The 24,686-nt window shown below is 35.1% G+C and overlaps 3 protein-coding genes and 1 non-coding gene across 5 annotated transcripts; 1 reads left to right on the forward strand and 3 right to left on the reverse strand.

Moving 5' to 3' along the window:
* Window positions 1–1,707: 1,707 nt before the first annotated feature.
* Window positions 1,708–3,102, forward strand: LOC133286834 (uncharacterized). The gene has a single exon (XM_061484333.1). The coding sequence runs from the start codon at window positions 1,708–1,710 to the stop codon at window positions 3,100–3,102; it is 1,395 nt and encodes a 464-aa protein (XP_061340317.1).
* A 698-nt stretch (window positions 3,103–3,800) lies between these two features.
* On the reverse strand, window positions 3,801–3,873 carry TRNAR-UCU (transfer RNA arginine (anticodon UCU)). The gene has a single exon. It is a non-coding gene; the product is annotated as a tRNA-Arg (tRNA).
* A 1,523-nt stretch (window positions 3,874–5,396) lies between these two features.
* LOC133286780 (pyruvate kinase 1, cytosolic-like) lies at window positions 5,397–14,479 on the reverse strand. Of its 2 annotated transcripts, XM_061484227.1 has the most exons (17): window positions 14,228–14,479; window positions 14,044–14,140; window positions 13,797–13,894; window positions 13,457–13,612; window positions 12,999–13,076; window positions 12,662–12,793; window positions 12,459–12,539; window positions 12,259–12,330; window positions 12,058–12,147; window positions 11,097–11,241; window positions 9,920–10,008; window positions 8,218–8,313; window positions 7,808–7,875; window positions 7,514–7,613; window positions 6,637–6,681; window positions 6,246–6,305; window positions 5,397–5,823 (listed from the first exon to the last, which is right to left on the reverse strand). In XM_061484227.1, exons 1-17 carry the CDS (start codon window positions 14,294–14,296, stop codon window positions 5,671–5,673), a joined length of 1,629 nt encoding a protein of 542 aa, XP_061340211.1. In that variant the 5' UTR covers window positions 14,297–14,479; the 3' UTR covers window positions 5,397–5,670. The 2 variants fall into 2 exon arrangements, with proteins under 2 accessions (XP_061340211.1, XP_061340212.1); XM_061484228.1 differs by lacking the exon at window positions 6,637–6,681 and having other exon boundaries at window positions 5,399–5,823.
* A 3,395-nt stretch (window positions 14,480–17,874) lies between these two features.
* LOC133286789 (leucine-rich repeat receptor-like protein kinase PXC1) lies at window positions 17,875–20,545 on the reverse strand. The gene is made up of 2 exons (XM_061484240.1): window positions 19,180–20,545; window positions 17,875–18,557 (listed from the first exon to the last, which is right to left on the reverse strand). Exons 1-2 carry the CDS (start codon window positions 20,543–20,545, stop codon window positions 17,875–17,877), a joined length of 2,049 nt encoding a protein of 682 aa, XP_061340224.1.
* Between the last annotated feature and the right edge of the window lie 4,141 nt (window positions 20,546–24,686).

Here is a 24,686-nt window from a genome sequence, read left to right on the forward strand (position 1 = left end):
TTTAAACGGAAACGTTACAAATTCTGATCCCTTTAGCATGCATGGACACCAAAGCACATCCAAACCCCTTCGAATTAATATGAAAAACAAACCCCATCTACATAAAAAACGATGACAGCTTTATATTATTGTCTAGGGATTTTTTCAATCTCAGGCATTCATGTTTTAGAAAACAAACTAAAAAATAAATATTAAAATTTTTCCATTTTCACTCTATTTATCGAGTTCCGGCACCAGAAAGTTTGGAATTTGGGCGCTGCCATAATATAACTAATCACCTATGACTAAAACTTTTGGAAGATGGTTGGGTGATAATTTTATAAAGGGATTAGTGTGTATCATTTTAAAAGATGTAAACTTGTGTCATTTTAAGTGAGAGAAAGACATAGATAAAGGAGGAGAGAGAGTGGACAAGAAAATATAAGAGTAAATATCATTTTTGGTCTTCAGCAAATTTCACGATGCCCTCTTTAGTCCCTAGCAAATAAAAAGGCCCATCGTGGTCCCTAAAAAATTCAAAAAAGACCCATATTAGTCCTCAAATGTACTAAAATGGGTCCATTTTGAATTTTTTAGGACTCACGATGGACTTTTTATTTGCTAGGGACTACAACGGTGAAATTTGCTGAAGACCAAAAAATGTATTTACTCAAAATATAAAGGTGTGGGTCTCACCTTTTTGCGAGAGTGAAAGGATATTAGTTGTGTCATTTAAAAGGACAAACATTTTTCCCTTTTAATAAATTACAAAACTAGATAAAATTCAAATAATAAACTAACGAATTTTTAGATTACATAAGCATAGACGGCTTATAATTTGCCAGGTAACATAACGAAAGTTAAAACAATTTGAATAGTAATTAAAATTTAAAAATTAATGAACACAACTTTAAAATTTATTACGACCTTTTTATAAATGTTCAAAAGGTTAAAGTGACTTAACATTTTTTTCCCTTTTTTCTTTAATATGTACAATTTATCTATTTTTTTAACAAATTGGATTAAACAAGAACAAAACCAGGAGCACCCTATGTACGTGGTGCGTAACAGCCGCGTTATTCGACCACCAATCTTAAAGTTAAAGAAGAAAACAAAAAAGGTTGGGGGGAAGAAAAAGAAAGGAAAGAGAGAGAAGATAGACATCAACATCATTATTCTCTGACTAGGAATATCCACGTATGCAAAATCAAGTGTCCTCGTTGGTGTTTTGAAACGGCACTATAAGTGGGTTGTAACTTGTAACCCCAGTTTTAAACAAAACCTGTGGGTTTTTCTTTCAACTTCCAAAGCATAGACAAACCAAAACCATGGGCAGTTTTTTTTCTTTTTCTTTTTCTTTTTCTTTTTTTTTCTCTCAGCACTAACAAAACCAGTTGCTTCGTTCCATGTATATACTATAAATCCTTGTCTCCCTTCACAGTTCACCTCAATCCAACAACATGCATGTGCATCATCAACCTTCATATATGTCATTTGTCTTTTTGCTTTATACCCTCTCTATGATCTTTGACTTCATTTCTCCTACTTCAACTTTCAAAAAGCTGAATGGTGTGATGTTACACGTGGATCTCAGTCTTTCTTAGCCTGAGTTTGCAGTGTTCTAATTCCAATAACGGTTAAGGTAAGCTCTCATTAGTTCCTTATCCTTTCCTCTAAATTGTGGTCCTTTTGGGTGCAAACATTAATTGGTCTTAAAGGTGTTTGTTGATGGAACCAAATGGATTAGGTGGTGGGATATTTCCTAGCATTAGTAGTGGAATGCTAGGAGTAGAAAACCCTTTACAACAACAACAGCAAAATCTCCAAAATCAGCAAAATCCTCATCCTTTGCATCATCCCCAAATGGTTTCTTATGCTACTCACCATGACACTGACACTCATCAACAACCCCAACAATCAATCAAGCATGGTTACCCCTATTCAACCAACAAGACCAACAACAAGTCACAGACTACCCTAAGTGATGAAGATGAACCTGGGTTCACAGCAGATGATAGCTCTGGGGACCCCAAGAGGAAAATGTCACCATGGCATAGAATGAAGTGGACGGATGCTATGGTTAGGCTCTTAATAATGGCGGTTTATTACATTGGAGATGAAGGTGGTTCAGAACTTACTGATCCCACTGGGAAAAAGAAAGCTACGGGTTTGTTGCAGAAGAAAGGGAAATGGAAATCTGTGTCGAGGGGTATGATGGAAAAGGGGTTCTATGTGTCTCCTCAACAATGTGAGGACAAGTTCAATGATTTGAACAAGAGGTACAAGAGAGTCAACGACATTCTCGGCAAGGGAACAGCTTGTCGGGTTGTGGAAAACCAGAACTTGTTGGATACGATGGATTTGTCACCAAAGATGAAAGAAGAAGTTCGAAAACTTCTCAACTCCAAGCACCTATTCTTCAGAGAAATGTGTGCTTACCATAACAGTTGTGGTCATGGAAGCACTTCTACCTTGCAACCACAATCTGCAGAGGCCGGAACTGGAACAGGAACTGAGCCATCACAAGCTCAACCACAACAGCAGCAGCAGCAGCAACAACAACAACAACAAAGATGTTTCCATTCATCAGAGAACGGGGTGGGGAGTTTGAGGAGGATGTTGAAAGGGAGAAGCGTGGAAGAGGATGATGATGAAGATGAAGATGAAGACTCAGAGGACTATTCTGATGATGAGGAAGATGACTCGGCAGAAGGTGGGTCAAGGGGTCAAGTAGAGGATGATGAGAATGATGTGAGGAAGAGATCAAGGAAAGGAGGGTTTTGTGTGTCATCACAGGTGATGCAGCAATTGAACAGTGAGGTAACGGGTGTGTTGCAAGATGGGGTTAAGAGTCCTTGGGAGAAAAAACAGTGGATGAAGAAAAGGGTGTTGCAATTGGAGGAACAACAAGTAAGCTATCAAGTGCAAGCATTTGATCTTGAAAAGCAGAGGTTAAAATGGGCAAGGTTTAGCAGCAAGAAGGAAAGGGATATGGAGAAAGACAAACTTGAAAACGAAAGGAGGAGGTTGGAAAATGAGAAAATGGTTTTGCTCCTTCGCCAGAAGGAGCTTGAATTGTTGAATATTCAGCAGCAACAACAACAGCAACATTCTTCTACCTAGGCAACAAGATATTACCGTGTAAGTTTTGTGGTAGTTGAAATTACTACGCAGAGTATAGATTAGGCGAAATAGATCAAAGTGATTATTGTTCTTTTTCTGGGGTTATTCCAAGTATTTTCTTTCTTTGTTTGTTTAAAAGTTAAATAAATGAATATATGACCAAGTTCTACAAACATCTCGTTACATAGCTCACACCAGATTCTTGTGGTATTAAAACTTGAATATAAGAAGAATAAACACTGGAGTTATATTGTGTTCAATTCACTGGTGCCAAAAACTAAAAGGGATATAGCTTCGTCTTTCTGAAGAAAAATGACAGAACAAGTGTTTACTAGTGCCAGCAACTACAGGCAATATATATCTCTTCTTGAGAAAAAAGGACAAAACTATACATTCCTTCATTGGTATGTATATCTGTGTATGGTAACAGTAAGAAAGAATAAAATGCGTCCTCCCTTAAAAAAAGAGCATTCTCCATTAAATGAGAGTATGTATGTCCCTCTATAAAAATAAAGGTACCGGAAACATATTTACAGCAATTAAGGTGCCACATTTTCATCATGTTTCCGACTCCATTTTTATTAAATTCAATATATAATTTTTTGCTTGTTTATATGCATCATACATACCTAAATTTTCAAAGTATGCATTTTTCTTACTTCTTGAGGAAAAAGGACAAAAACTGGTTTAACAGTTTGCACGCCCAGTGGGACTCGAACCCACAATCGCTTGATTAGAAGTCAAGCGCCTTATCCATTAGGCCATGGGCGCTAGTTGTTATTGTCTTCATGATTGTAGATTATATTATATTACCAATTGGTCTCATTTACAATGTGCAAGAGAATTGCAAATGTTAACCATTTTTTAGAGTTTGATTCAGAAAAAAAGGAATAGGAATTTTGATAAAATCAAGTTATTGAATTCAATTGAATAAGAAGCATTAAATTAGCCTTATTGCTACCTTGCATGACAAATAACGTCTTAAACCATTGCTCCTAATGCTCAAGATTCTCCACAATCACAATTAGACCAACCAACATTCATAATGCTTAGGATCAATGTTTCAAAAATAGACCGGCTATTGATTTGTTCAGTACTCCAATCGTGGTTAAACCGTGTTCAAATAACCATAATTATAAATATATATTTTAATATTATAAATTAAATTAAATTGTAAATTAACATAAAATCATAAGAAAAAGTTAGGTGAAATTTATGTTAGTATAATATAAAAGGCCATATTATATGTCTTGTAAGATTAAAAGAAATTAATAATAAAAATTATAATCATCCAGTAAATAGTACATGAAGTAAAACAAAGTAAAGATAACTATTATGTTACTAAGTATTTCAGAATAGTAAATAAAATATCCAAACATATTAACATATATAAAAGCTAAAAGGAGGTCATACGATTTTATATAAAATAGGGAGTAAAAGTTAAAGAGAAAGCAATCTACTTCACCCCTTGCTTATTGTTGAGTCCCATTCGTGTGCTTTCTTAACTTGACATGGGACCTTCATTTGACTATTTTTTTTGGGTTGTCTTAAAAATAAAATAAAATAAAGTTTCAAACTGATTCACTACTGATTTTGGACCGGTTTAGGAAGTTTTTCACCAATTCTTAACTCTATTAGTTTTGGGCTGAATGGACTAGATACCTGCTTTACCATATTTTTCAATCAATCGGTCAAGCTCAGTCTTTACCTTTTTTTTTTTTTTCAATCATTGCTCAAGATACTCTATATTCAGACCCTTTTTCTTCCTCCTTCACCCATGACAAACCTCCACTGGCAAAATCCAGTAACCGTTGTCTCTCATCAAAACCTCACCGTAGAAGCACCATCCTTTTGGTGGCACCAAATGTAAAATTGTAGTTGAAAGTGGTCAATGTCGGAACCAATGTCTCCCTGGTACGCCCAATTTGCAAAATTCTAAGGGGTTTCAAGAGGCAAATAAAAAAGTGGTCAATTATCGGAACCTGATTTATGCATGCTTCTGGATCACAAAAAGCATTGCTTCTTGAGGAAGTCAACTCAGATTGCAGAACCAGGATAAATCCATTATGCATCCATCATCTTTTGATAAACCTTGGGATAATAAGTGAACTTTCCAAGTCCAAAAGTTGTTACTTTGTCTTTGATCCAGTCAAGTCAACTTCAGTACTTACGATGTACAAACACAGCGGGCAAATCACGAATTATTTGGCCTGCATATCACACTGTCGTTCATTATTAGACGAGTACGGAGATGTAGTATAACGTTGTACAATTGGTTTTCGAGAACACAAGCTATTAGCATCATTAGCTCCGCAATCAATATAGAATAAACTTCCTTTCAAATTGTCCTTGTACTAAAATTTAACTAAAATTGGCATCAAGGGCATATTCCCTTCTGAGATTTAAAGTTTGACAGCCAGTAATAACCTAACATTAATTTTCAATACACAAAATATAACTAGCCACCAACCCAGGTGGAGATAACCTCAAACAGCGAAAGCAGAAAGATCTGCTACTGCCAAAGACTTGGCGAAGACCAAAAAAGACAACAAAGAAAAGCCTATGCACTTAATCTTCAAGCTCGATAATTTTCACCACAGATGCATCACCAACTTTCTGGAAAACAACCACTCGATCATGTGACTTTATAACTCCTGATGCTTTTCCATGATCAAGGGCAACCTTGAGAATAGATTCGCTTGTGGCACTTGTTGACTCGGCCTGCAGGCAGAGTATGAGATCAACATCAAGTATGTCTCAGAACATTATGTCATGGAGTGCTTGTAAAGCAGCATGCATACAAGTCATGCAGAATGAAACTTATGTCTCAACAGCGTAGCGTAGCCATAGGTTGTGTTCTTAAGGAGCTAACGATGAAGTTGACCATCATTAAAAAAATACAAAACTTATCCTGTTTCCAGATCTACCTAGACAGACTACATGGAGCTCTAGAGCTGGAATATGCATTGAAGCTGAAGATATAAATAGTACCCAACCCCTATAGTCTAGCTTCTCTCTAGCTCGATCCAGATTCAGCACCCAATGTTCATTCCTTCCCCCAAAAGAAAATTCTCATGATAATAATGCAGATAAACTCTTGAAACAATAACTAAAGTAAAAGTCCCACAAGATCAATAACTTACAGGATGTCTGGGATCAGCAAGCATGGGAAAGAGACCTCTTACAATAAGTGATTGCCTTGCCTGCATCACAAATTGAATTATAAGTTCGTAACAAGATGATCCAACACAAACAACACAATACACATCCTGGTAAATACAAGTTTCTAATCATTAGATGGAACAAATGTGTCCAAATCCAGGCCAGTACAGCATCATCTTCCAAAGCAATATAAGTCATGGCCGTAAATCCATTACAGCCGAGAAAACTTGACAGTATAAATAGATTGTATTATAAACGATACATATATGTAAAAAATATGTAGTAGATAAAAAAATTATAGTTGAGAATACTTGACAGTAAAATAAGATTGTAATACACATAATATGTAGTAAAGTGTAGTATATTAATTACATTAGTTGTAAATAAGCTTTCCCACAAATGAGTTGGCAGTTGGTCCTGGAAACGGAAACAAGAAACAGAATAAATTGTTCTTATTTAGCAATGTAAAGCACAAAAAACTCGTTTTATTTAAAAACTACAATTTAATTAGAACTATTCTTCATAAATGTAAATAGGAGGGGGATCAACATACACTGATTGTAAGACTTGTGAACCTTACACCATTCAATAACTTGTAGAAAATGATTTTGATCAATCCAAAAATTATAAAATAACTATCTTTAAGTAGATCTTGCACGTAGAAATTCAGAAAAGTTAAACAAAAATAGTTTTGTGACCTGGTTGGTGTTTTCATTTTTTTTGAAAATATGTGATGCATAATTTAAACACATTTCAATAAAATAAAAAATGATTTTGGATTAATTTGAAATTTTATGAACATGATATGCATGATACAAACTGTCTATCCAACAATGGTTTTTGTGAGAAATTCATTTCACAGGAAGTTATTCATCATTGATCCCAGAAAAATGTTATTCATTAATCATGTGGTAAAACTGAATTTTTATTTACAACAGTGGATCCTTATTCAATTGTCATAAATCCCTTCAAAATTTAAATTAACCAGTTAAAGAGGGGAGAATCTAATAATGATCAGAAATTACCTTATCACATCGAAGCCTTAATATCAGGCAATTTAGTTTTTACTAAGCTATATCTAAAATCATATCAATAAAAAAACCAATCATATATATTATCAATAATAGAATCCAATCTGACAAGAGCAGGGGAGTGTCAGTCACATCCATGAATAGATAAAAGGAAATAAGCAATCCCTGGACAGCTAACAGAAAATAAGATGCAGATGAGACAAAAGTTAAGATCCAACCTGAAAAGCTCCACTAAAGTTCCATTTTAGCTGATTTGTCTCAAGTCGGGGGATCACAACAGAGAGAACTGGCATCGTTGGCCTATACTTTGCTATCAATCTGAAAAGTGCACGTGATTTAGTAAAGAAGTCTTCCAGACATAAGTGGAAATGCAGGGAAAATTTTATATTGACATTAATTGATCCATAGCATTCATTTTCTTGGGTTGCATGCAATTTGAAAGCTAGCTAGTTTAATTGTCCAAGATGCTAAATACGAACATATTCATATCAAATTATTCGTGGAGACAGTACCTTGCAGCCCTTCCAGATGAAGTGAAGCAAATGATAATGGAAGCCTTCACCTTAATAGCTGCCCGTACCTAAACATGTAGGATTTACATGTAAGAAGCCTCCTTTAAAAGATGAAATAAAGCCAACCACCAGCACAAAAAAGAAAAATCAATAGACAAAAAGTACTGTTTTTCATAGACAGGCATGCACTAGAAACTAAAAAACTGGCCCACAGAGCAAGGCTCCAACTATTGTGGAATCTGGGAGGGTCAAAAGCATGCAGACTTATCCCCACCCCAGAACTATAACCCGGGACCAACGTGTCACAAGACAGCAATCTTACCAGTGCACTAAGCCTCACCGTCTCATGGACTAGGAACTACCATAAAAAAAAATATATTGACTTAAGGGAAAAGTTAAATTGTAATTACCGCCGAAGATGCAATGGATTCCAAGTGGGTCATGGGTTCTCCAACAAATTTGACTGTCTTCTTAAAATAAAGATCTTGATTGAAAACTTTCTCAGCCTGAAACAGAATGCAGAGATATCAGCCAGTAATTTGAGTGACATTTAAAATAGGAGATTACTTCATATGAATCAAAGGAACTTCCAACAAATGATTCACATAACTAATGTCAAACTATTATCCAAAGGTATCCTTACAAACCACCATAAGAAGGAAAGAAGCAAAAATGATAGAAAGAAATGATATTCAAGATAAAGAAAAGATGCAAGAACAACATTATTTCCCGCTTTTCTAAGATTTTATAAAAATGCATCATATACGTAGAGCAACCAATTCAACCCTCCAACACGCCCCCTTACACAAGATCTCAATGGCCTTGAAGGGTGGACAACGCACAACCCCACCTACCTATGCTAAGAAACTCCACATTATTTAATTATTTATTAATGTAATGAGGCAGTGAAGATCAAATTCGTGACCACTTGGCTACGGAGGGTCTGATACCATTTGAAGCAACCAATTCAATTCAAAAGCTTAAGTTGTTAGTTGAAGGTTGCATTAAAGATTTTATATTATATTTCTCTAACAATATAATCAATATTAGAACAAGAAATGAACAGATTTAATACTGCATGCAACCAATGTGCTTATCAAGCAACTTCCACATAGACTTCTAAAGTCTCGTTTTGCTTGTTTATCATGACAAATGAATGAATTTGGAAAAAGAAAAGGAAATAAATTATCTGGCTAATGAACTCACACCATTCAGATTTCAGACCATAGTATGTTCACCTGGTTACATGAAACTCAGGAAAATGAAATTTTATATAATAGTATTCGGCCATAATACACACATGTATTATACTGTAAAAAATGGTAACAAAAAAAATAATTCCTAGAGCAAGTAGTAGTTGAATCCAGACTCCACACCACACCATCTTCAACATATAGGATCCCATTGGTTAGGTTCATTAATGTAATAATTTCCTAAACCAATATATCAAGTACTGTCTCTGGCCGATTCAAATACATTATCTAGTTAGGTTTGCTCTATGTTGGTGTTCCCAATTAAGTTCTGGCTTAATAATCATAGAGTGGCATGTACACAGACATACAACATTAAACCGTCCAGGATCCATCTCTTGCCAGTAAATAACATATCTTATTAAAAAATAGAGAGATACTTCACATCAAATACATCTTTGGGGAGGGACGAGTAGTTTTAACTATGCTTAAGCCCCAACTCAGGATTAGTCTCATAGCCGGCTCAAAGAGTTAAAACTTGTAGGGATATCGGGGGACCAGATAATTAGGTCAGTATACCCAAAAAAATAAAATAAAATTAGAGATACTCAATAATACCCATGATAGCTCAAAATACAGCTTTTGAGTACAACTATCTGAATGTCTTGAACAAAAACTAGATGGACCGTATAAACTAAGGAATTTCCACAATCAGACAACTGCAAAATTAGAAGTGTTTTCAAGACTGAAGTTGACAACCACAGAACCATAACAACATACCAATTCTACATTATTTAGGCAACAGAGCTCATATACCAATACACAGAGAAATTGATAAAAAAATGTTCCATAAAATCTGAATCAACATATAAAAATTATCTGAAGTATCACATGAAATTAAAGAGCTAGGAAATGCACTTACTTCTGCACAAATTTTGCCAACAGTAGAAATAGTCTCAACAGGGTATAACCCACGTAAAGTCTCAGCACCCAGAAGTATTGCATCACTTCCTGTACATTTATTAATAACATTTCAACACATATCCATTAAGCGGTTCTAACCAAACCACACAGAACAAGAACTGATAAAGAAAAACATTGTGAAGGGCTGAAATAAAAAAAAGGGGGTGGGGGATATTTCTTGACTGTCTTTATTAATCACCTCATGAAGGTTACTGGATAGCATGTACACAAATATCAAAGGGACAGCAACAAGCACATTGAATATATAGGCACCATTGAAAAATAAAAATAAAAATCATTGGAACGAGTCTAATTCTGAAAAAGAAAAGAGCAATATTTCCTGTCTTTGATAGTCATCCATAGAAGGTTGCCATTAAACACGCAAACCAATATCAATGACATAACAGACAACTTGAAGCACATAGATAAGCACCATTGAAGAGAAATGACACCATTGAAATGTAGACACACAAAAAAAAAAAACACTCCTCCTATGTTGCTCTTTTATAGATCAGTTTTGTGTACAATACTATAATGGTGAGACTCATATAACACACTTTGTTTTTTCTCACACCCAAATTATTTCACTTTCTTACTTTCACCACTCTCTCTAACTTTCTATCTCACTTTCACATGCACACTCTCCTGGTTTGCCCCATTATCCATAACACTTTTCTTTGTGCTGCTGCACGCCACAGACATGGGACTTCCAATTTCTAGACACACCTATCTCAACTCACAGTCATTTCTCAGTTCTCACACGACACTGGACTGGAGCATAGCTCCTATATGCAAGTTACATATTTGGTTGAATTTAATTTTTTTACAATATCTAGATATTACAATGTATAAGTTGGCTAAGTTTCCAGGTTCAAAAGTATACAATATTCCAGACTATTGTACTTCCAATATCTACCAAAAATGGGAACTTTCAGCATTTAACAGAGTAGTTGATGATTTTATTCTAATATGAATTATTTAAGGCACCTAAATCCAAACTTAAAAGAGAAGGGAAATATTTGCGTTTCTTTGATAAACGATGATCAACTTTACTGGAAAACCATGCAAACTAATATCAACAGAACAGCCTAGTAGCCACCAACCTAACTAATGGTGTCATATGACCAGTGACTTACCATCTAAAACAGCATTGGCAACATCAGTGGCTTCCGCACGAGTTGGTCTTAAGTTGTCAGTCATGCTATCCACAACACGTGTGAGCACGGCAGCTTTCCCAGCCATATTACACTTGTAAAGGGCAGATTTTTGAAAAAAAAATACCTATAAAAGCAAATGGCAGTTGATTAACATCTCTGCAAAAGTCAGTCCTAGAACCATTAGGTATTCACTTAATGGAGACAATTAAGATCATCTAATTGTCATTAGGGATATTGCAATTAGGTAGCAGTTCATTAAGCTGATTCAGATCAAACTATTAAACATCCCATTCCATTCCAAAAAGCATGAAGCATCACTCCACAATAATCTCTTTCCTTTCGTTGTTCTAGTTTTTAGGTTTGTTAATCAACCCCCACTCATTATATGACTATTGGTTAGTTAACTACAGATGTAAGCAAATAAGACGAATGACTTTCAGAATTTTCACAGTAACGTAATATATAAGATTTTGTAGTTTAAACACAGACATTTGGAACATTTTTGAAAATTTAGTAAATTCTGTTGTTTCAAAAATAAGCTTGTTAAGTTATCGGTAAGGGGAACTCAGGAAACTTTATACATCTAAAACCCAAATATTACATAAAAGATTTCCAAGTACTTAGATAGCTCCAAAACCATCCATCAGAAGAAAAGTGGGCTAGATGATCTAGGCAAGAAAAAAGTTGAGTCTATTATTTATATCAAAACCAATTAAAAAAAAAAAGAACAAAGGAGAGAAATTAAAAGTATTTTGTTAATACTGGCTCTTCCTTAAATATGTGAAAGCATCTACTTAGTTCAATTATCAATATATACATATCTTTATAATTTTTTAAGTATAAATACATTATCAACATGCCCGAAGCCACACAGCAACACGTACATAAGTAGAAGCTCTTCAAAATACAATAAGAGATTAATCACAACAAGGAATCTAACCTTCTCTGGTGGAAGATCAATGCCCAAATTCCCACGGGAAAGGATAATACCGTCTGCTTCTTGCAGAATCTCGTCAAAATGGGTCAATCCCTAGAAAAACAACATAGACGTACATATGCAATTGAGTCAGCATAGCCAATAAGAATCTAATTTACAGAGAAATCAAGTTCGTCCAGCAAATTATGAAGAAATGCAATTCACCTCAACATTTTCAATCTTTGCGAAAATTTGAGTCTGGCTGAGGTCACCTAACTCAGAAAGGAATTCACGGGCCTGCATTTCAAACACACAAAGGGCTGTTAATAGAAAATCTGAAACAGCAATTGAAAAATAAATTTAAATGACCAATTATGAACCTTGAGATGACTAAACCATATTAAAGGATGTGGAACACAAATTACCTGGCGAACATCTTCAGCATGCCTGGTATATGACAATGATAGAAAATCAATTTTGTTTTTTACTCCCCAGGTTCTTATAACCTGCAAGGAAAAAGCACGATAACCCCAAACTTTAAAGAAACCTATATTCTAGGCACACGCAAACTCTACTAGTTTAATGATAGGTAACTCATTAAAATATGCAAGTAAAAAGTAGAAATTACCTCCTTGTCTTTCTCAGAGAGGGTAGGCAAGTCAATATGAATCTGAGAAGCATGTAAAGTGAACAATGCACCAGTCAATGTAGCTGAATTCTTTATAGTACAAACAACGTCATGCCCAGCAACTTCAGCTACCTGCACAATTTCAGGTAGAATTAGTCATGCGTGTAGGACTTCAAGTATTCCTCTTTATGCCAGCCTAGGCCCTTACTGTAGATTTTGGAAATATCAAATAAATGGTTGATGCAGATAACAAAAAATACTGAAGAACCACTACAATAACAAAATAAAAAGGGACCTAGTAGAATAAATTTTGCCTACTGGGCCTAGCTTACATTACCTCTAGCCATACAGAAGTAGTTTCACTTCCTGTGAACAAGTATTGACCAACAAAAATAGTGTCTCCCTTCTTCATTGACTGTAAACAATACGAATAAGATTAAGGTTTGAACTAACACAAACATTGCATTGCGAAAAAAAATGAGTCTGTATTATATGAGCAAGTGAGTAACAAATTACAATTCAAGCAAAAGGCATCTATGGAAACATGCAATTTACAACTTCTAACACAATAAGTGAGAGCAATATCGCATATATGGCTGAAATTTACAGCTAATTCGAACTAACCAACAGTAGGAAGGTGCAATTGACTCCAGTCCAAGCCGGCACACACCAAAGGAAACAAAGAGTAAAATTGACTAAAATAAATCATTCAGGTTAATATTATTCATCGAAAAACTGTACACGAAAGCAAGTCAGTCACACGATATCATGAGAAGGTTGAAAACTTCAATGAACCTTGGCCAGTCCATCAAAATTGATAGGCAGAATCTGTGAAGAGGCTTCTTGTCCCTGGTCAGGAGTCAGAACAACCTGACCGTCAGCCTGAAGCGAAATCGACTTCTCACTTTTGTTAACAACCTGCATCTCTGCACCAACCGTGTCCAGCATAACCTGGCAAAGGCAATAGATTAACCAACACTCAGCCCCTTTCCCATTATGGAAACAAATTCCATGAGAAAGCAAGAACGCAAGCATAAATTGAAGATTCCTCATGAACTCAGCAAAAACTTAATCACAACAAAATGGACAGTAAACATCTAAAATACAGAAAAAAGAAAAGAAAAGAAAAACTCACAGCACAGAGCTTCTTAGTAGTCTTAACAGCAGACTTCAAATTCTCCAAAGTCTCCTGGTGATAATCAGGGTCACACCAAGAGAAGTCGAAACGAGCAACTACAACAAACATTAGATAATCTCATAATAAGCCTTTACCTATTGTTGTCTGTGACAAAAGGTGCAGAACTCGAAAGAGGTAAACACTAAACAACAACGATAATAATAATAATAATGATGATGATGATGTAAAAGGAAGAGAGATATACCAGACATTCCAGCTTTGAGACAACCAGAAATAACATCGACCGATCGAGATTTAGGACCCAATGTTCCAACGATCTTTGTCATTGCAGGAAAGAAACTCTGCAAATTTAAAATATAATTAAAAAAAATGGAAAAATGAAATGAAGGTGAAAGAAGAAAGGAAGAAGAAGAAAAGGAGAAACTAACGGGCTTGGATGGTTCAAGTATAGAGACCATCCGAATAGGTTCCTCGAGAAGCAAGTGACCCGAATGCATCTTTGCTTGTTGATATGTCTGTCTTCCAAACACAGCCCTAACTCTTCAACGCACACACAGAGCGAGAGCGAGAACGAGGAAAAGGGGGAAGAGAAGAAGAACAAAAGTTCGATCAGTAGTGTTACTGTTATTGCACTGATATGCGTGAAAACTCCGAACGCTGTTTCACAAAAGCTATTTTCAAGAAGGGTGTTGTGTCGTTTAAAAATCACAAACACTTTTCCTTTCAAGAATATGCTTCTATTCTTTGGCACGTCTACACTTTCATGCTAAATATTAAAATTTTTATTTACAAAAAAAAAAATTAAAATTATTTAATCGAACATTAGATACTTTTTTTTCCCTTACTTTATTACTATGACTCATTCAATAATATCAGCCGCATAATTAAACGACTACCGAGTTTAAGAACATACTTTTAAGTGAAATTCTGTATTAATTGTAATGAATAACTTGAATTAATTCTTTAAAGGTAATTAAAAGATAATTCCTCTTTTGTAAGTAAATAAAAGATAAAAAAATCTTTTGCTTAATCATTATCACCCGTTAAATAAATAAATCTTTTTCTATATTTCATACTTCATTAAAAAAATATACTTATGAAATTAATTTAATTTACATATATAATAACTCCACGGTTATTTCATTTCGCTGTTGGACATAAAAGTGTTTTAAAAAAATGGAATGACTTTTTATCCAAACCAAAAGTTATGATGATAACTATTTTTTTTTTTTTTTTTTTTTTGGTAAACATGATGATAACTATTTTAAAATAGGTTGAAATTCACTAGTATTTTTATATTTCTCCTTATTATTATTTTCTAAATCAAATCGTTTGATTAAAAAAAATGAATGAAACCCCAATTTTTTTTTAAAATTTGAATTAAAGTTTTGTCCATCCCTATAAACATTGCTCCCTAAGTCTAAATTGTTGGTCTCATACTTGTTCGAATATGATGATAAGAAAAAACCATGTCTCTTTGTGTTTTTGAAAATCTGTTATAAGATTGAATATATAATGATTTGTGAAAAAAAATTTAATGCAATAATAATGAATAAATAAGTTTAGAGCTTTAACATTGTCAATAATGAAGAACAAATAAATAAAAATATTTTAGATTTCATGTAAAATTTTGGTGAACTGCCTAACTAGTACCAAGAGTTAACAAGTTTTCCGCACCACGAATCGCACGGCCCATTTAATTTCTAAGTTAAAAAGGTCAAATTTTATGGGCCTCTTACTTTTCACCCATCAACGTAAAATAATTTATTGTCTTCTTTCCAGAGTCAAAAGCTGAAACTCGCATCCCAAAATATCGAATATAAAATCATTATTATTTTGGACCAGATGGGTTATTTGTTGAGAAGGATGCATCACGGCATGGTGGGTTGGGAATTTCGAATTTGCAAGTTAACACTCAAGAGTCAAGAGACACCTAAGAGCAACAGAACATTTTCATTTAATTTACATTTCAAATGAAGGTACAAGTAAAAAATCATGTTGTATGGATTTTTATATTTAGTAAATAATTCAATATTTTATGATATCGTTTTATCTCTTTTAATATAATTTAGATATCATTATTCATATTTAATTTGATACCTAATTTTTTTAATTTATATTATTGTTATGTATTTCACTCAAATTAATTTGAGTTTTTTTGTGATATATTAGTAATGTTAAACAAATTTATATTATTAATTAATTATGTGTTGTCACATCATTAAATTTCAATGTGAAACTTTCTTAATAACATAACAAATTATTCAGTAATAACACAAGACTGTAGAAACAAGTGAAATTAATTAATGCTTAAATTATGAGTAATTCCAATTGATAACAAAACAATGAACGGCTTTGCTAATAAAATCAACTTATCTCTTTACATGGCTAAAAGTCTGTTTGAACGTGCTTTTTTTTAGAAAAAAACACTTCTCCGAAAAAATTTGTTTGGATGCTTGCTTTTAAAAAAATAGAAATTATAAAAAAAAATTAAAAACCTGTTTTTTCTTTTGGAAGCTAAAAATTTTAGTTTCAAAAAAAAGCAAAAATCAAAAATCAAATATTTTTTTAAAATTTAAATAGTTTTAACTTTTGTAAAAAATATATCTAAAGTAAGCAAGATATAAAAACCATTTTTTTTAAAGTTCATCCAAACGAGTTCTAATTTGGCAAAAAATAATACTGATTAAGTTGCGTATATATGATGGACATTTCTTGTGTGTCATATAGGATTCTAACATGTAAGCATTTCATATTTTTCACTAACAGCTAATTCATAAAATAACTAAATTGAGGCAAATTTTGATAAAAGCATACAGGATTTTTTTTTTCTTTTGGTATTTCGTAGCCAGTTATTCTGTTCATCAATTCCTGAACTATTTTATCATTTTGCCCCTCATTAATTAATTAACAACCATTTTGCCCCTGATTCAAAACTATCTACCAATTTATCCTCTTTAATCGATTAACTTGTATTTTTAATCGATTAAATGGTTGTTGGAAGATTTAATCGACTAAATCTCCATACTTAATCGATTAAAAAATCATACTGACTTGTTTCCCTTTGTTGCCTGTTGGGAGATTTAATCGATTAAATAGGGAGATTTAGTCGATTAAATCGCCCAACATCCATTTTTGCCTGTTTTGACCATTTAATCGATTAAAAATGTAAGGTAGTCGATTAAAGAGGGGCACATTGGTAGATAATTTTGAATCAGGGACAAAATAATTATTAATTAATTAATGAGGGGCAAAAGAGTGAAAAAGCTCAATTCCTGCGTTTTTTTTTTTTTTTTTTGGTTTTTTTTTGGTGTTGGGTTTGATCTCCTTCATCAGAAGGATGCATCCAGGGAATGCTTCTTCAAGCCTTGACCAATCAATTTTTGAGCTTGTAGGGATTTTTTTTTTTCAGTTATAAGTTATGTTTAAAGTAAAGCTAAAAAAAGAGCTTTAGAAATGAAGTTATAAATTATTTGATGATTATATAATATTTTTAATTTAAAAATTATTTAAAAGCTGTTCATTTAAAAAAAACAAAAACAAAAACAAAATCTGATACAATTTTAAATTTTTTCTCAAAAGAGCATTTATAAGAGCTTGTTTGATATAGTTTCTACCAGCAACGAAAAGAGAAGTTAAAAAAAATTCTCACGCACTTCAATTAACAGGTATTTTTTACTTTATCCGCCACTGATGGGCTATTATAATTCACCAATGCGAAACTCTCCGAACTCCGAAGTGTCATCAAACACTCTTTAATGACCACTTACATACAAGTAGAAATGGGATTCAAAAGTATTTAATTTTGACGGGTCAAGTTCCCCACACCATTTATATCAAAGTTTAAAATTTTGGTGGGGTATGTACCTCACACCTCAACAAACATTTAAAGTTAGAGTCTCTCTCACCCTTTCTCCATAAAATACTTATCCTAAACTCAAGTGCAAGATAATCAGATGTTACCTGCAAGGCTGCAACAATAACATTTCACAAAAAGCATAAAGTTTTTACAAACAAAACAATAATTAACACAATGCAGCGAGATAACGGAACTAGAAGAGGAACTAAATGACATCTAAGGTAGGCCATCTTCGGTAGTGGCAAGGGAAGGTGAAAGGGAATTGCGTGATTCATCAAAGTCCTCTCTGAGAGGAGATTGTTCCACCCTGATATCCTCAACCATCTTAACAACTTCCAACATGGTTGGTCTCTTCTCAGGTTGTGGAACCACACAAGCAAGCCCCACATTCAGCATTGAAACAAGCTCTTCCTCAATGTTCTTGTACCTCAACAGTTCCTGATCAAACACCTCTGATGTCCACTCTTCCTTCACAACCGACCCAACCCATTTGGGAAGATCCATATCCACATGATCTTGTCCCTCTAACTCCACACGAGGACGAGTTGGAGAAGGGTGCTGTGAGGGAGCTCTCCCGGTAAGAACTTCCAACACTAACACCCCGAAACTGTACACGTCAGCCTCCTGAGACAACCTCTTCATTTCAGCTTGTTCAGGAGCTCTGCACCCGCCCAACCTTGCAATGGCGTGAACCGGGTTCAACAGCAGTGACAATCCAAAGTCAGCGATGCAAGCAACCCCATTCTTGTCAAGAAGCACATTGGAAGATTTCACGTTCCCGTGAGGTATCTTAGCCGCACTATACTCTGCATGAATCCTAGCAAGGCCTCTTGCTGCCCCTAACACCAAGCTTATTCTTGTAGTCCAATCTAATGGAATCCTTCCTGGACCACGGTTCCCTGAAAAATCAAGGCTTATTATTATTTATAGTATTACATATATACATAGTATAAAAAAGCCTTACCCTTGAGTTGGGTAGAAATATTATTTTACATAATAACGGAGCCAAAGGTGGATTGACACGTCGATCCGAGTATTTGCACTAAATAAATGGAAGGACTCATATATCCAATGTCTTAAGATTTTTGAGTTAATTAAGATATAGTGTTGAACTCACTTGATATGATTGGACTAACTTAACTCATTAATAGTAGTCTTGCGCTATGGACTCCTCTTGGACCCCTTGCAATGGTATCAAGTCAAGACGACGACACGGTCGTAAAGATATTCGTAAAGATATAATATAAAACTATCGAAGACATATTACTTATTGTTTATCATAGTATCAGGATTTTTGTGACCATTGGATTATGAGTTCCATCTCACCGTCACCCATTTTTTATAGTTGGATTAAGTTGGGTAAAAATGGTTGCTTTACATATACAATTGTATATGATGTACAAAATCATTTTAAGTAAGCACTTAAATTGTTAGTTGAATGTGGTATTAATATAGACATTAGTTATATTTATAAGGATTTGGAATTATTTGTATGCATGAAGGAGGGAAGTAAGAACAAACCATGAAGGAGAGCATGCAAGCTTCCGTTGGGGAGATAATCATAGACAAGAAGCTTTTCTTCCTTAGCATAGTAATAAGCTCTGAGTCTAACAATGTTTGGGTGCTTTAGCTTCCCTACAACATCCATATACTGTTCAAACTCGTTCCTCTCGCATGGGTTTGCGTCTTTGAGTCTTTTCACAGCCACGGTGCATCCATCATCAAGCACTGCTCTGTAAACCGTACCCAAGTTACCTTTCCCGAGCATCTCTGCCGATGCTCGAAGCAGATCCTCAAGCTCAAACTCACTCCTCCTATCGAAAAACACAAGCTTGCTTCGCTCTGTCTCAGTGGTCCCATCACTATCTCTATCTGCAGCACCATTGCCATACACCTTCTTCTCGCTTCCGTTGCTACTCCCGCTCTTCCTTTTCCAACTCTCACTCTCCACCATCGAGTTTTTGGAGCTTCCTCCTCCTCTGGCGCAACAATGAGCCACCAAGAAAGATATCACCACCAGAACCGCCACAGAAACCGCCACCACTATGGCTACAATGGCACCGGGACTCAACCCCTTCCGTGGTTGGGTTTTGGAAGGAGGTATAACAGTACTTGTTTGTGGCAAAGAGCTTGGGTTTGAAGGAACAGTTTCTGTTGATGCAGAAGAAGGAGGAGTCTCATATGTCATGGAGCAATCGGGTAATGGAGTAGACCCACAAAGACCGTTATTGCCAGAGAAGCTTTCATTGCCGAATTTCTTTAACATTGCATCGGGTAAGCGTCCATGGAGCTCGTTGTTGGTCATGTTAAGCTCACTGAGATTCACCAGGGAAGAACATAGATCAGGGACTTGGCCAGAGAGCACGTTGTTCTGTAACCGAAGCGTGAGAAGATGTGTCAACTGTGAAAGTTCCTTGGGAACTTGACCGTGGATGTTGTTGTCGGAGATGTCAAGCCTGAGGAGAATCTTGAGGGAAGCTATCTCCGGCGGTATCTCGCCGGAGAAGTCATTGCCGGAGAGGTAAAGGAGCTCCAGGCTTGTGCAGTTGGAGAGAGGAGCAATGGTTCCGTTCAACCTGTTGTCGTGGAGGTCAAGGAGGCGCAAGTAGGTGAGCGTTGATAGAGATTCAATGGGGCCTCGAAGATTGAGGGAAGGGATAGAGAGGCCCACAATTCTGCCGTTTGGGGAGCACTGAACGCCGCGCCATGCGGCGGTGCAAGCATCGCCGCCGGTCCAGTTACTGACGAGATAGCCATGTGCGTCTGTTTGGAAGCGGAACTGGGTGAGGGCGAGTGTGTCATTCTGGGGTGCACCATGTGTCAGAGATGGTACAACACATAGAAAGGCCAATGCCAATGCCAGGTTTATTGGACAAACCTTGTTCATGTTATGGTGTGGGAAGAAGGAAGGGGGGGAACAATGCTAGTGTTTTAAATTTAAAATAAAGGGAAAGACAATTCTCATGCTTTGAGAGAGTGAGGATCATTTACAAAGGAGAAGAAGTTTGGGAATAGTGGCATGATTGGAGAGAGTGGGTGATTGAGAAAAAGGCATAGCATAGCTGTTATTATATTATATGTCATGGTAAGGTAATTAGGACTGACTGGGGAATATGATGACTAAAGGTGGAAGCTGGTTATGGGACATGGATGCGTATGGTAGTGTGTATGATTGCTATTGTCCCCTCCCTCAGAAGAAATGGAATGACTGACAATATTTTACTTTTTCTTTTGCTTGGCCTCTTCCTCTAAAGAAAAAAAATGCTATGGTGGTCCCTCATATTTGCAGTACTAAAGTACTATATGTCGAAGGAGGAATTTAGATAACAGAAAAACGCGCAAGAACCAAGATTAACAGTAAGAATGAAATGATAAAAATAAAAAAAATAAAAAAAGACCAAAAGTGAAGTCGAATACCTGTCATCTTACTGATTTTTAATAAGCTGCCAGTAATTAATCTATATTATTATCTTTTGTTTGCGCAAAATGATCGAAGTTTGCTGCATTATTGTGGCATAAACTAGTTCTGAGTTTTCCATAGAGGCTATTGCTCTCTGAGCCTCTGTTGTATCAGACTATCAGGTAATCGACCAAAAGCATGCGCAACAACAAAGCTAAATTGTAAATGGGTATCAATGACATTATTTCAATCTACTCGGCCTTCTCCTGAGGTAATTGGCTAAAATATATATCCTGTTGAAACTCAAGTTCATATATGAAAAGTAAATGTTTTACTTAGATATACATATCATCTACTCACAATATTAATTATGTTGTCATAATTCTCCATATTACTGTCTATTACATCTCTTTTCGGAATCAAATAATATCAAGCCGCAACCAAAGCTTCTGTGAAGATAATTGTTTTCGTTAATAATCTTCCCATCTCTTGAAGTGCACTGTGTTTTCAACTAAGTCCTTAGTTCTTGTCAAATTATTGAGTATTCATACTTCTTGTCAAATTAATGAGTACGCATATTCTGCTTGCAATGATGCATTTGATAAGGTTTTAATATTAATGAACATAACTACTCCAGTACCCACCCTTCTAAAGGTCAAAATTTTGAGTTATTAATTATTGAAGAGTAAAAGGGGTTGACTGTTGACAATCATCTAGAACCCAGCCTAAATAATTTTATGCGATTCTTGTGCTCCATTTGTTTTGTTTTATGTTCCTTTTCCTACTCACACAATATATTAATTATAATCCACGTAAACAGTGATTTCCTTTAAGCAAGTAAAGTGATATTTGAATTGGGTGCATGCAACATTTTATAGTGCGTATGTCTCTTCTTATCTTTATCTCACGTTGAGAGTTTATCTTTTGTCCTTTTCTGAAATCTTCTGGTGGGGAAAGAAGCAATTGAAAGTAAATGTTCCACAATTAAATATTACCAACAATTCCTTGTATTTCTATAAGAAAAGTCCTTTGAATTTGGATCCCACTTGTGTTGAGGCATTGAGCTGTGGACCACTATAGGCATTGACTGTGAAGCAATTAATCCCTGCAACTTTCACTGCTCATGATATATATTATTTAACCCGAATGAACATGATTTATTCTCTTGGACAAACTTTCGAGGCTTTCACCAAAAGAAAGTGGTTCATTATTTGGTTTGTCTGTTGCTCCTTCTCTTTTCCATGTCGTGGAAGAAAAAAGAGGCCTCCACTTTAAGTCATGAGCAAGCAATATTTTTCTCACATCAGACCCTAAAGTCAAGTCATCCAATTCAAATATTCAATAATAAACATGCAAATGCAAGGGACATGACTGAATTTCAAACTTAAATTTCATGAAAAAATTAAAGAGAGCATAAAATTGACATGGCTATGTCAAAAATCAAAATACACCAAATATAGTAGAATAGTCGTTTAAAAAAAAATTAGTGTTTGAAATTAGACTTAGGAGCTTCATTCTTCCTATTTTAGCAGAAAATTGTCACATAAATTGAAGGATCATTATAACTTGATCAGAGCCCCCCTTCCCCTCGTCTCTTACTGTGTATAGCTGTTGGGTTAGAGCATGTGGATCTTTGACAATCATAATATGCGATGATGCCATGATGGGTAAATGCCACATGGGTGGGACACTAATAGTACTCGTTCTCATTTCAATTCCCAGCCTTCCGTGGAGTTTCCATCAGTATGGTAATGGATGTTGTCGCAAAAAGTGAGGGAATTGTTTCAGCTTTTTTCCTCTCGGTGTTAATAGTTGTTGTTAAAGCAAAAGGGCTGATAAAAGCATAGGGTTCAAGGGCGAGATTGGCGTTCCAAATTTAAAGGTAGTTGATATTTTTCCAATTTACCTTTAGAAATAGTGTAATATAAATGATTTGCCAAATATTGGGTTTGATTCACTTCATTGATCTTTTGCTTGCTAGGATTTGGATTCAATTATAAGACAACTCATTACTATCTAACCTAATATGAATTAAACCCTAATTCATATTTTTCTTAAAAAAAAGTTATTACATATTTTTTAAATGCTGATTTTACAATGCTTTTTTAAGATAATTTAATAACGATGGTGCTTAGAACATTGCTTTTATCAGCGGTATCAGCAATAGGGTTCAGGATTGATTGCTTTTATCATTGGAAAATGGGGCGAAGAACAGAATCTGAGTATGAGAACTTTCAGCCTAGATACAAACGAAAGCTGAAATTTTAGTCTCCAAGCAGTCTATTTACATTTTTACATTTTGGGTATCAAGCATGCATATATACGACAAACCAAGTGTTAATAACTTGAGCTCATCTATGAGATAGCTGTGCTGTTATTGAAGACAGTGAGTGATATTAAATCACTATAAGAGATTTGAACTCATATATAAAGCAGAGAATGTAGATAATCAGAATTATCATTGTGTAATAATGAAAAATTAGAACAAACTTACTTGTCAGATTAATTAGACAGAATAATGATAATAAGCAGAATCAGAGGAATAAAAATCTGAGCCCACAGAACGTGTCTCCTTAAGACAATTTCCCCCCTCACTGATGCCTAAGGTTGATGGACACTTGTCTCCCAGGATAGAACAGATTTCGTCTGAAGAGTGGTGGCACTACCAGTCAACAGCCCAAACGAACACAACAATTGCCAGAGGAAACTATACCGGAGGATGAACGAAAGTATGCAAACCGAAAGGAAGGAAAAAATCCAGCAGAGTTTCGGTGCAGAAAAAATCGGATAAATTTCTGAAGGTGTCAGTGTCTAATTATAGACACTGACCGGTTACGATGAATCGTCGCCAGCGGCAAACCGCCGTGTCTGACGGCAAAGAACGGGTGCGACCGGTCGCCTTCGATGAGCAGACACAACTGTTGACCGGTTCGCAAAAGGTAAGAACCGGTTCAGTTCAAAAACGCTCAAAAAACCGGCGGGTAGAAATGTTTGGGTTTTGGACAAAAAATTAAAAAATTATTTAATAAAAAATTATTTTTACTACACATCTATGAACAGAGCCGAGCGTGTGGTGGACCAAAGCCCACCTAACTCCTCCCCCTTCACAAAATGTGTAGTGACCCAAGGGTCAATCTAAGAAAATGAGGTGACAGCTTATAAACTCTCCCACTTTCAACTAGTTGTCCAATGTGAGACTTGTTAAAACCCACACATTCCTCCAACTTCCCTTTTCTCTTTTCTTTATTAATCCACTTCTTATTCATAACCAATAGATCATTGTTCATTAATTCTAACATGTGCTTCATGCCCCGACAAAGAATTCTAACATTGTTCATTAATTCTAACATGTGCTTCATGCGCGTGTGGTGTTCATGGATCGAATCAAACCTATTCAAGTGAATCAAAAAATTCATAATCGAATAGATCGAAAATCGAAAAAAAATTCGCTTATTTTAATTGAATTTGATCGATTTTTGATTTGGTTGGTGAAAACCGATCCAATATATTAATTATTGATAGCAAATTATTTTGTTTTAGTTTTTTATTGTTTATTAATCTATTTTAACTCTTCATAAGTTTTAAGACTTGTTTTAATTTGAAGACTTAAATTTTTTAATGGTTTATA

This window comes from Gastrolobium bilobum, unplaced genomic scaffold (genome assembly GCF_033153095.1).
Source record: "Gastrolobium bilobum isolate Gb01-03AN ecotype WA unplaced genomic scaffold, APGP_CSIRO_Gbil_v1 utg8265, whole genome shotgun sequence".
Taxonomy (NCBI): domain Eukaryota; kingdom Viridiplantae; phylum Streptophyta; class Magnoliopsida; order Fabales; family Fabaceae; genus Gastrolobium; species Gastrolobium bilobum.

What these genes read in the sequence shown, in the direction of transcription:
- LOC133286834 (XM_061484333.1), top strand. Translation starts at nt 1,708, where the DNA reads ATGGAACCAAATGGATTAGGTGGTGGGATATTTCCTAGCATTAGTAGT.
- LOC133286780 (XM_061484227.1), bottom strand. Translation starts at nt 14,296, where the DNA reads ATGCATTCGGGTCACTTGCTTCTCGAGGAACCTATTCGGATGGTCTCT. An exon ending in TACTTGAACCATCCAAGCCC is followed by an intron (nt 14,141 to 14,227) that starts GTTAGTTTCTCC and finishes TTAAATTTGCAG; the next exon opens with AGTTTCTTTCCTGCAATGAC. An exon ending in TCTCTGAGAAAGACAAGGAG is followed by an intron (nt 12,540 to 12,661) that starts GTAATTTCTACT and finishes TTTTCCTTGCAG; the next exon opens with GTTATAAGAACCTGGGGAGT.
- LOC133286789 (XM_061484240.1), bottom strand. Translation starts at nt 20,545, where the DNA reads ATGAACAAGGTTTGTCCAATAAACCTGGCATTGGCATTGGCCTTTCTA. An exon ending in CTTGCATGCTCTCCTTCATG is followed by an intron (nt 18,558 to 19,179) that starts GTTTGTTCTTAC and finishes TTGATTTTTCAG; the next exon opens with GGAACCGTGGTCCAGGAAGG.